This window comes from Chaetodon trifascialis, chromosome 11 (genome assembly GCF_039877785.1).
Source record: "Chaetodon trifascialis isolate fChaTrf1 chromosome 11, fChaTrf1.hap1, whole genome shotgun sequence".
In the NCBI taxonomy this organism is placed as follows: Eukaryota; Metazoa; Chordata; class Actinopteri; order Chaetodontiformes; family Chaetodontidae; genus Chaetodon; species Chaetodon trifascialis.
The window spans coordinates 15,585,991-15,598,417 of record NC_092066.1 but is presented as its reverse complement, the minus strand read 5'-3'; the positions used below and the strand labels follow the sequence as shown (position 1 = coordinate 15,598,417).

General features: G+C 43.0%; 1 protein-coding gene across 6 annotated transcripts in view; it reads left to right on the top strand.

Moving 5' to 3' along the window:
• The window catches only part of LOC139338849 (receptor-type tyrosine-protein phosphatase S-like), a 68,484-nt gene that overhangs the window by 3,297 nt on the left and 52,760 nt on the right, over positions 1-12,427 (top strand). For all 6 annotated transcript variants that reach the window (XM_070974132.1, XM_070974129.1, XM_070974127.1 and 3 more), the window contains exon 2: positions 11,820-12,032. In XM_070974132.1, coding sequence (XP_070830233.1) covers positions 11,888-12,032 — 145 coding nt within the window. In that variant the 5' untranslated portion in view covers positions 11,820-11,887. The remainder of the gene's footprint in view (positions 1-11,819; positions 12,033-12,427) is intronic.

Below are 12,427 nucleotides of genomic sequence, written 5' to 3'. Positions count from 1 at the left end.
CATTCAGTTCAACAACAGACAACCACTAAACAGTCTTTTCATTCCAACACAGTGCATTTCAAAGCAGTAATGATAATAAATAAGTGTACAAATGATGTGCAAAAGGATTCATGAAATATCACACTGAGTTCTCTTCCAGACTTAGCACCCATGTTTGTTTAAGGCTGTAAGTCTGCCCACCTGTTAGTCTAATTTCACCTGGTTTGATGTCCTCCTTAGCTCTCGGTGAACTACTTTGACAGGTTATTTATATTTCCATTAAATGGAACATTAGATCTAATAGAAACTCTGCTGCAGCCTTGTTGTGCAAAGACGCCTCTCAGCCTGTTGTTAAGGGTCTCTACTGTATAGCAGGCCAGACCCGTAATTATCCCCTTTTCACCCATTTGCAATTATGTGCGTGTGTGCGCGAGCACGTTCATCATGTGTCTGTATCTTCTGTGCGTGCATAAGAGTGAAGGCTAAGAGATAGGTTGTGACTTGACTGATGCCCTTCTTCAGATGAATCAGAGATTCTGATGTGTCAGCAGGGATGAATAATGCACACTCCTCTACCTCTCCTCTCTTCTCCACCTCTTGTCTTCAGTCGTTCGCCTCTCTTTTCATCACAGCTGCCACATCTGAAGACATCTTCACCTTCCTCCTCACCCCTCCCCCTCTTCCTCTCTTCCTCATATGCAAAAGGACATCATTTTCCCACTGCTGCCGCTGCCTTGCTGTCCTCTGGTCAACCCTCCTCTCTATTTCAGCTTATTCTTCTCCTCCTCAAAGAGATTTCGCCATTGTCTTTTCCAGCTGAAGTTTTACCGAGTCTCCTTTGCAGAAGTTTCTGAACACGGCATGGCGAGAAACATGTTTTCTTTTTATACTGCTGACATTTTGCACTGAAAATGGCTAAATGTGTTGATGTACACAGCTCATTATAAAATCATGGGAGGGGAGAGTACAGCCATTGACTCGGTTTGACAGTTACATCCCTGACTGACAGCAGTCATTAGGAGGGTAGGGCTGACTGACAAGATGGCTGACAAAGCAGGAGACAAACTGCCTCATCAGAGCTTGGAGAAAGAGTGGGCACCATCCACTTTGAAGAGTACAGTAAGCCGGCAATAAATGTTCAAACGGCAGAATATTCTACGCACCTTGCTGCGCCTGACAAGTCCTCAAGAGTATTTTCAACAGTTGGTGTGAAAAGCTCCACGGTGCATGCATAAAGGGATGCACTGAGGAGTTTTGGACGGGAGCCGAAATATTTTTGAGATCTTGCAGAACATGAAAAAGTAGGACTTTACTTGGCTTTGCTTTATTTGGTGGGATGAAGTTATATGAATGCTAATGCAGGCAGCAATATTGGATCTCTGTGTCTGTCATGTAATACCTTTACTTCAAGTCTTATTATCAGTGCAGGGCAAATATATCACTATATTATACACAGGGTGACAAAAGACCACATATGTTTGCTGTATCAACAACTATTGGTGGATTGCCATGAAATTTATTACGGATATTCATGCATTTATGAATCTGCCATCATCAAGTCAAATTTTCATTCAATAATTTGTTTTATGATTAAAAACCTGCAAAACTAATACCATTCCCATCAGCCTCAGCTACTCTTTGTGTGTAGTGCTAATTAGCAAATGTTAGCGTGGTAACATGCCAATCCAAGGTTGGGAACATAGTCAATATTACACCTGCTCAACATCGCCGTGTTAGCATTGTCATTGTGAGCATGTAAGCATGCTGATTGTAGCGTTTAGCTCAAAGCACTGCTACAGTCTCACAGGGCTGCTGGCGTGGCTGTGCACTCTTGTTTAAAAATGTTTTCATCTGAGTAAATCTACATTATAATACAGTTAACGTTTTGAAATTGCCTAACAATTAGAGCTGGCATCTGTGCCACCTTTCCAAACCAAGTGTGCCCTGTTGTAGTCAGCTCTACAAATGCAAGAAAAGAAAAGGTCTGGCAGGCCTCCATTTGCCAGTTAGTGAAAGAACATCTTTATTGCGTCAGGAAAAACCGCTCTGCTAAAGACCTTCACAATGCAGGAAGGAAAAGGGACAACTTCTAGTGGACTTGCGCTTCCATTCCATCGTCATAATTCACAAGCAGAACATTTAAAACCTCAAAAATTAGACTCCAGCCTCAACAGGAACATCCTGCAGCATGTCGCTTGCGTGTGTGTGTGTCTCTCTGTGTGTGTGCATGTGTATGTGTAGGTGCAGGTGATGGCAGTGGGGACTGGTTGACATGTCTCCACACTTGTTTGTGGCATTTCATGATTACTCTGTCTCCGCAGTACTGAAGGAAGCCAGGTTGGATGAAGCACTTGTTTGACGGAGGTGAGAGTAATGGCTCATCATTGGTGGCAAAAGCATCCGTGCGCAAGTCTGTTACCCTTGACAAGCATCTCAACTCTTCACTTAGCAAGACACACACACACAAACACACACTCTCCGCCTGATTTCAGCAATGAGACGGAGGACAAGTGCAGTTTTTCTACGCCATTACTCCGGTTTTCAATTCTATTCACAAATTTATCGTCCCTCAAGGAGAAATTCATTTGGCGTCACAAATCTCATCTCCATCAGGAAGTCATGCAATGGCTGGTTAGTGACGGCACTGCTGGGGCTGGTGGCCTGTGTAGCACATAAATAGGATTTGTTCACCACCATATACAGCCTCAGAAATTTATATCTATTCAGCAGTGAATTCTTCAGATGAATGCCATATAAGTTGTCAGTAATATGACTATACCGAACAGTAAAGACACATATGTGAATGTTATAGATGATCTCAGTGTTGTTGCAGGACGGTTGTGACATAATTAGCTCTCAGTGGACGACATATCATGTGACCAATCCAGACAGGTGATACCATGGCAGCAGAGACTCACAGGAGAGAGCTGGATCATGAGCAAACACAGTGTGTCTCCAGGAAATTAATAGGCACCTCCCAAAGGCAACAGAGATATTTTGCATAAGAAAAGAATGAATAAAGGGTTGCTTCAATATTGCAGCACACAAGCTGGTAACAGAGAGCGCGCAGTGCAGATCAGTGCAGCATTGTGCCAGGTGTGTGATGGTATTTTAAACGTCTGTCGTGTGCTTGCAAAGGACGATGATATTCATTCTATAGATCAATAAAAGGATGAATCCATTTGAAGTCCATCTACGGAGCTCACGTTAATGGCATCCCCACTGCATAATTCTGTATGAATGATCAATCAATACGAGGTTGTTAAAACAGAGCACTGTGTTCCTCAAGGCTGCTCTCAAGACGCTTATCAAAAGCCCCGAAATCTTCTCTTACACAATCCGACTTTGTCTCCTGACTGATGTGTAGATTTTGCTAAACAGCTGAAACAGCGAGGGAAAAATGGCTGGCATGTCTCATCAATGAAGCACAATTGAAATATGATGATGGCCGGGGTGATGACAATGATGTCCAGGAAGATGAAGGTGCTCTCTGTTGTCAGGGAGCCTCAGTCCTGCTCCAGGAGAAGCTCATTAATTGGCTGCAGTGTGTCTTAGCTGACAGGGTCTTTACTATGTGCGTGTGTGTGCTGCTCGATGGACTTTTAATCATTCATTTTATTGAGAGATGATGGTGAAGCTTTGAGGGATGACAGCCACATGCAAATCCATCTATCTTGATTGATAAATAGATAGATGACACAAGTATATTCACAAGAAATATATATACAGTGTACCATTTTTTTGTTTTGCTTTAGAGAATGATGCTTAACAAAATCTTTTCACCTTTTTCATCCTCTCATCTCCACATACAGCACCATAAGTGATGCATTGTTATTATTAAATTATTAATTACTAAACTAAATTATGAATGAAATGACTAATTGCAAACTAAATCATTAATTAGCCCCAAAATAACTAAACTTAAGCAGTGATAATCTAATCAAAATGCATTTATTAAAAGTGTTTTTGATTTATGTAAAGAACCAGCCTGGTGGCTCGTATTTGGATTTGGGTTTGTGCCCTGTGATTGGATAATTTACACAATTCTTCTTCCCTCATATGTCCAAGCTGTTTAACAATTAGGGACGTACATGCAAGTGCATAACTATGTGGACATCAGTATGTATATACAGTTCTCTCTCCCGCTAGGATAAGAGTCTGTGCCAGCCTTAGATATGCTAATTGGACAGTGAGTTGACAAGGACTCAACCATCAGCCTGCGTAATGAGCCGCTGCACAGAAGATCGGCTGCCTCTGAAGAGCAAGCAGCACAGAGAGAGTGAGAGAGGGAGAGAGAGAGGGAGAGGTCGCTGGGAGAAATTATGAGAGATGTTTGGGGGTTTGCGAGCTCTGTGTTTTCGTCTCAGTTGGGTGAACATTGCGTAGGTGTCTGCGTGTGGACATGCACGCATCTTGTTGTTCCGGAAACTTTCACCCGTCAGGTGAAACAGTATCTGCAAAATGTACATTTTTTTGTGCCGGAAAAACAAAAAAAAGGAAAACCCAGCCGTGGTTTAGCTGGATGACATTGCATTTTTGGCATTACCCTAAGGGGTTTGAAAGAGGTTTATGAGCCTAAGGGGTTGAAAAATTGACTCAGCTCGTGGAGGAGCAAGTAATCCTTCAACTTATTTGAAAGCCTGAAAATTGTCGAAATTGAAGCTGTGAGGTTTGTGACGCATAGGTCCATTTTTAAACCAAATTTGGGACATTTTAAAGCGTTTAGATTGTGTGCACATTCACCCTGACTCTGACACACTTTGACTGTGTTGCCCATGTTAAAAAAATCAAAATATTATCCATTCAGCTGTTATCATGACTGAGACTCAGGTCCATTGGGGCCTGTGTTTTTAAAGGAATATCTTAAAGATTTGAAAGTATTTATAGCATCAGTGTGCTTTTCTTTTTCTTTTCTCATCCCGTTTTTTAAGTTTTTTTATTTTTTTATTTTGGGACCTAGACTCTAGTCTTTTGTTTAAGTCGGCATAAGCAGGTGGTGGGTGAAAGTAGCGCCTCAGAAAACAGGTGGCACTACTTTAGGGATTAATTACAGAATCAGTAGAAGTTAAAATAAAGGTTAGAGAGTAATGCACTGCAATTTTATGTAGTTTAAGAGAATAATGTATTACATGATATTCTAATAATATGTGGCTATATTCTTGTTAATATGATAGCCTCCTTACTGGAAATGTTAGATTTACTCCTCATCCAGCAGCACTCTCTATAACTTCGACTATGTCCCCCCTGTTCTGATCCCCCTCTGATAATCTGCACTATATGTACTTTTATACCATTTGATAATACATTTCCTGCTTAGTGGGAGCCAGCCCATCTGTTACGGGGCTCATCCGAGGCTGATGCATCCATTACTGGATGCCTCTTTTTAGCTGTGTTGGTTTGTCTGACCTTGGAGTCCCTTTAAGAAGCGTGGGCGTACATTTGCCACACTATTGTTGGACTGCTGCAGCTTTATATGTCCGAGACATGCAGAGATTGAGGTCAAAGTGGAACTTTGTTTAGTTATTGAGGACTGAGGAGGGAGAAGGTTTCAGTCACGCTTCCCTCTCTGCCCCTCCCTTTGTTCCTCAATCACGAATCCATGTGTAGTCTTGGCTCTGAAATGGAGTTGTGCTGAACAAAAATGGAAGTACATGGAGAGTATTTTAATGGGGGACAGTGATCTAACAGCTGAAATGGTCAGAAATAATGGCCATGCTAGTGCATAATTCTATTGATGTGCAGCGTGAAAGGCTGAAAGCTCCTTCAGTTCTTGTGAGGTTTAAACAAAGGTTCAGACTGTGAGCATGTTGCTGCAAATGAAGGACATTTAAGTGTACAGCTGAGAAAACTGTACACTCTTATTTAAGCAGAGGTTTGTCATTCTAGTGCCTTTAAATACTTAGTGCACAAGCCCTCTACCCTGTTAGCTGCAGGTGATCAGTTAATTAAAATGTGGCCTGAAGCAGAACTCATGTTCCCTGCCAGAGAAAGCCAGAGAGAGGATGTGGGTGGATACCGTTTTTTAAGTCTGTTTTCTCGTGATCCCAAGAAAGCTATTTTTATGATTTGGATATCATTATTTCATGATAATAAGAAAATCATGCTGGTTTACTGAAGATCACATAATGAAGTATGAAAGGAAACTTCCCACTGGAGACACGTGGGGATTTGAGGTATTTGAAAGGACTCATACAGAGAACGTACACTTCACAGTTCCATAACTGCATGAGTTCACATCAAAAAGGAAGACAGAAAATGTGCAAAAATAGATCTTTATAATATGGAAATAAAATAAACGTTTAATTGCAAGAAATTATCACCACAAAGTCTCTCATCTACCACATACTGTACAGTTAAAAAGAAATGTGATGTATTGAAACCGTTACTGTATTCTCCCTCTTATGTACTCATGAATGTGAAAGCATTCAGTTTTCCATTCAATACTTTGTCATGCCAACACTGTTACGATAGGAATTTGCCTCAGCTCTTAAAAACAGACAAAACCACACACGTAAGTAGATAAAGTACGTAAAACGATAGTCATCACATTTATACATTCAAACACAGATCATATGAGCATTTCCTCCGTAGCAGCATCTTGTGGGAAAGAAAAAGTCCCAAAATGCTTTGTGCTGCTGCATTCGTTTCAAGGTGCTTGTTGCCTGCCCACTTTTACAGTGTTTGTTGGCTAATGCAGCTCTACTACTACAAGTGCTTGTGCGTTCAAGTAATCGCTATAAGCATATGTCTGCATATGAAAGCAGAATCTGTAGGCAGGGGACAAGACTTTGGTGTTAGAACTGTTCTGGTTTTCGTTTGAAGTCGGAGTAGCTCTGACTAATCACCTGTGAGCGGCCTTTGGCTGCATGCAGGTGAACAGTCCATGTGAAGTGCAAAAGAGGCAGAACACATTGACTGAAATGCAGTCTCAGAACCTGCTATCGTCTGATGACGATTTAGCTTGTTATCTGTTTATAGAGATTAGCTGAAATGTCTTGCTCTTGTCAAATTTGAGAGTCAAGTTGCTAATGAGACTATGAATGAAGTCCAACACGCAGAAGAGGAAGTCTTGGCTCAGATATCCGTTATCTAGATATTCACTGTCCACACCGGAAGTCTCCAACATTGGCCATTGCCTCCGGAGGCTAAATCATCGTCAGACCAAAGCCGATGGGTCACGAAATTGGAGTTCAAGTATTGAACAGCCTCAGGATATGTGCTGTTCCTGAGGCAAGATGTCCTGCCTTCTTTCAAAGGGGAGGGGTTTGAAGGTGGAGGTAGCAGAACGAGAGGGGTTGGCGATCACCTTCTGCCCCATGCCTCTGATACGAGTGGCATATGGAGGAGATAGAGGGAAGGTCACAGCCAATGATCTTAGATGCTGTGCATACCACTCATTCTAACTGTCCCCTCTCAAGGGCGGTTGCCTTGCTATACCACACTGTGACTAGGAAGGCGAAGATAGTCAGCCCACAAAACTGCAGCATCGTCTCCCCAGGCACACCAAACAGCCTGTCGTGAGCCTTGTTGATCATGTGACTGATGTTGACCTCCCACTTGGGGGAATGTGGCATATGGTGGCGCAAAGGAATTTTTTAAATGAAAAAAAAAAAAAAAAATTAAGGTTGGAAACTGCCTCCTATGCAATAGAGATCTAGCCGAGATTGCAGCATAAATAAAGAATGCAAAATCACCCAGAAGGTGAAACAGTGTTAAGTGCAAATAATAACGCTGAAATAAGACTAAGAGTAGGTTAAAAACAGACACTCTTGATAAATAATTACAGATATGGGCTTTCCTTCTGTACCCACAGGTTTGGTGTGGGATTGCTGTGTCCATGAGTCATATTTGCTCTCAGCAGTGTGATTTGAAACTTGAGCGGCAACCTTGTTTATAGATTCAGACCAGCGATGAAAATTGTCTGGATGGAAGCGTTTTTGCTATTTCTCGGTACATCTCGTGTTAACTCTGTTTTGGACTTGCGTAGTATGGAGCAACCATACTCCTGATTTTAGCGTCCTGCAGCATTAAGAAAGAATGATAGAGATTTTAGTTGAGGCACCCAAGTCTCCAGATTCATTGATATTCAGGGCAAAGAATCGCAGCATTTGAGTGACAGGTGTGTTTTCTTGTTAGAGAGGAGCCTCAGATAGTTTATTTCCACTGCTAAAAATGTAACCAGGGCGGTGCAGCTCATGCCTGCAGTAAGCTGTGCTTCATCCTGTGCCTCTGATCCTCAATGTGTGTGTGTGTGTGTGTGTGTGTGTGTGTGTGTGTGTGTGTGTGTGTGTGTGTGTGTGTGTGTGTGTGTGTGTGTGTGTGTGTGTGTGTGTGTGTTCATGCATGTGTGTCTGTATATTTGTGTGGCTGTGTGTTGAAGAGAAAGCGAAGGGAAGTGTGAGAGAGTGAGTGCCAATCTCCCCCATGATGCTCTGCCATCTGCCATGTTTGTGTGTGTGTGTGTGTGTGTGTGTGTGTGTGTGTGTGTGTGTGTGTGTGTGTGTGTGTGTGTGTGTGTGTGTACCTGTGTGTCTGTGTGTCTGTGTGTCTGTGCCTTTGTGTGTGTGTATAGCCCTGTGAGTGTTATGTGCCCACAGGGTCCAGGGTCATAGGAAACGTGAGGTGATATCAGTCCCAGGCCCTCCTTGTATGTGATTAGTACACGATTCCTACCCCAAACTTTTCCTCTCCAAACTGGCACACAAAGCCATGCATAATTCAAGAAAAGCTTATTTTTATGCTGAGAAAATAGAAGTGTGCACTACAAGTTCAGAGTCATCGGTAAAAATGTGAAAGAGGACAAATGATAGTGGATGTAATGTTTTAATCCACCCTTGAAAAACTTTGTGGTGCATTGCGCAGCCACATACATACATATATATATATATATATATATATATATATATATATATATATATATATATATATATATATATATATATATATATATATATATTGCCTCCCATCGCGTTCCCATAAAATATAAATAAAGAGAAAGTTTTCTGATGTTTTTTTCTGCTGAACCAGGTCCCCCAAGCGTCACGACACACATGCAGCATTTGCTCACAGCACTAGATCCAAATTAAGTCTAAAAGAAATAAGATGAACACAAGCTTCCTACAAGGTGTACTGTCTCAAAGCTAGCATGGTGCCGCAGGAAACAGATCTTGTCTTTCTATGAGCGCTCATAGCTTGTTGTCATGGAGACAGGCCTTGTGAGACTGTCGCAACCCACTTGTGGTGAAAGGCATCATGGGTAAATGGGGGGGGGGGGTGAGAAAAACAAAACATGCCATCTTCCAAGGGCCCCAGCGGAGCAGGGCCAGGTTGGATGCCACCTAAACAATGTTATTTCATCAGTCTGATGGAGCACAATAACCGGTGTACATTGCACCACCTGAGCTGTGGTGTCATTATCTGCTTCCCCGCAATAAATAGCACATGTATCCCCATCAATCTATCTGTCTGGCTGACCATCTGTGTTGTCACACTGAAAAGGTAATAAGACCAACCCCTGCTGTCTTCTCTCTGGATGCTGAGCCAGATGATCAGGGAGAGCAGGTTGTCTTATCAGCGAGGGGGCCGCAGAGACTGTAGGTAGGCCTGAGTCATGAGAATATTCGTGCTCACACCTTTTAATTCTGCCTGTATGACGAGCACAATTGCACGGCACATTCTCTATCCACATGTCCGGAGAGGAAGAGCACATTTGAAAACATTTAATACCATCAGCACAAGCACACACACGCCCAGACCGGCCTGCTCTACTGCTGCGTCTGTGTATCTGTTTTGGCTCGGTCCCTCAACATTCACAGCTGCAGGATGCTCTAAGCCTTTTTGTTTGAACTGTGTCAATGGACCAACAACAGCTGGAGCAGCCGGTGCGGGGCAGCTGGGGAGAGGAAAAGGATTTGGATACAAGCAGGGGTTAGAGTGTGTATAGAAAGAGAAACAGATGAATGATAGGGCGCCACAGAGGAGATGGCATCCAGAAAGGCGAGGTTAACAAGGGAGGAGAGGAGGGGAGGAAGGGGATGAAAGGAGAAGAGGAGATTTCAGGAATACGGCGACTAATGCAGGAGTGAGACGTGGGGAAGATTAAGGATTAGGTAGAGGGTGAGCGGCTACAGTGGAGGTAGAGCAGAGAGGGCTTTGTCAGCAGGTGAAAGACAACAGGGAGGGGTGGATAAACTGCGAATGATAGATAGGGTTATACTGAGGTCATGGAGACATATAAAGGCCCCAGCAAATCCACCACACAGGACAGAGGAAGCAGACGCTGCAACATATGAGGAGCACCTAGTGATTCAGCGGCCGCGTGGCTCAACGCAGAGCAGTATTCCTAGTTAAATTAACGGTGGCAAATTGAGTTTCTGTAAGAGGAGAATTTACTTAACATGCTGCCAATGGTGCTTGAATGAGCTCTGATCTGATTTCTCTTATCACATTGTTCAATTGAAAAACGGGACGCTGAAAGCTTTTCTATTCGACGTCTATTACGTGGCGTCAGATAAGACGAGGGCAAAGCGGCGCGAAAAAGAGAGCCAGTATCAGATAGACAGCCATGTTTCCAGATGAGCTATTTTTAGCGTAGGAACTGGCAGACAGTAATGTGTTTGAGCAGGTCATTAGCTCAATAAGTGGTTGGAGGAGTCTTTGAATATGTAACGCACCAGAAATGCCTCTTTCGTTTAGTAAAGGCGAGTGAGGGTCAGCCTAATCTCTGCTTCTCCATTTCTGCACGTGCATCGGGGGATGTCAGGGTGAAAACCTGCTTATGGCTGTTTGTGCACATTTATGTGCTGATAACAATGTGGTCCGTCACCTGTGAATGCATATGATTTCTCCCCTAGAGCATATATGTTGTCCTGTACTGGTACTTGATGGCTGATGTGTCTGCTGATGCATGATATATGACAGGTTAACAAAGGCTCTTTTCTCAATTAGGCATCCCCACCTGTGTTCTGACACATCGGGCAGAGGGGTGGGGGTCAGTAGAGCTCTATAGGACTGGGAAGTTATTGATTTCCAGAAAGGGTGCTTCAGCACAGCTTGTCTAAATCTCTGTAAGCAGACAGAGCTGAATTATGTCCAGACTTCCAGATGTGTGCGTGTGTTTACGTGAGGAAAAGAAAGCAAAATACTGACAGAGATCCCCCCGAACGTTCGGGATTATCAAGAGGGGGGGGGGGCATCTATTAAAGCAGCAGTTTTGTGATACGTTCGCTGTTATTGAATTTCGCTGCATTCCTACTGACCCTTCAATCCTCTTTGTTTAAGTGTTTTCCATTACTGCGGCACACTCTGGCTGTATTATTGCATTAACACTTTTATGTGCCACCAGAACAGTAAAATACTCAACGCTAAGTAGGAATTAGGCCAGAGCTAAAGTGAAATGAAATTATTAGGACGTCTGGGGGGAAAAAAACTCTTAAAAATGTATCATTGCAGCTCATTTCACGGCTCACTAGAAAAGGAGACTTATTAATACAGAAGCAGTGCGCCGAAAACTATTTCGGTCTGTTTCTTGTCTTAGTTGTTGAGCAGTGGCTCTATTGTTCTGGTATTAGTTCAGTCAGAGCTGGCCTGCTTGAGCTGTTAATCCCAAGTCAGAAGTGCTCTGGCTAAATCAAAAGACTTAATCCTGCATTAGCATGAATTTGTCTTTAATTTTCTTCATAAGGATGTTCTCTCTACATCTGTATGAATTATTGTATGTTTTCCTTCTCCCCTCACAGGGAGTGACATTTCTGCTGCTGATCTAAAAGTAGAATGATGAATCAGAGAAAGAGGAAATATGCCTTTCGTTATTCTCATCTGACCCTTTTTTCTGTCTGCAGAGTGCCTACCCCTGTTGAGTGAAGCCCTACTGGAATATCCGTCATCTCTAACCAACCAAGGTGGTGCCATGCCTCTGCCCAGGACAGCTGGACTTCTAGCCCAGTCCAGGAGGCCCACCCTGGTCCTCCGCCTTCACTCCTCTCCCCTGTGTCTGCTGCTGTCCTTGATTATCCTGCTAACCAGCCCTTTGAGCAGCATGTGTGGAGCACTAGGTAAGAGCACAATGATAGACAGACAGATAGAATACCTATCTATCTATCTATCTATCTATCTATCTATCTATCTATCTATCTATCTATCTATCTATCTATCTATCTATCTATCTATCTATCTATCTATCTATCTATCTATCTATCTATCTGTTGATAACTAGCTGTCTATACCTTTCTGTCTCTGTCTCTCTTGAAGGACAGCTGGTATATTGTCAGCAGTGAATGCGATGTATAAAGGTGTGAATATATGTGTATGAATGTAGGCGTATGCATGCACATCCTATATGTGTGTATATTTGTGTGTGAGTGTCCCTGTGCGTGCGTGCGTGCGTGCGTGCGTGCATATGCGTGTGTGTGTGTGTGTGTGTGTGTGTGTGTGTGTGTGTGTGTGTGTG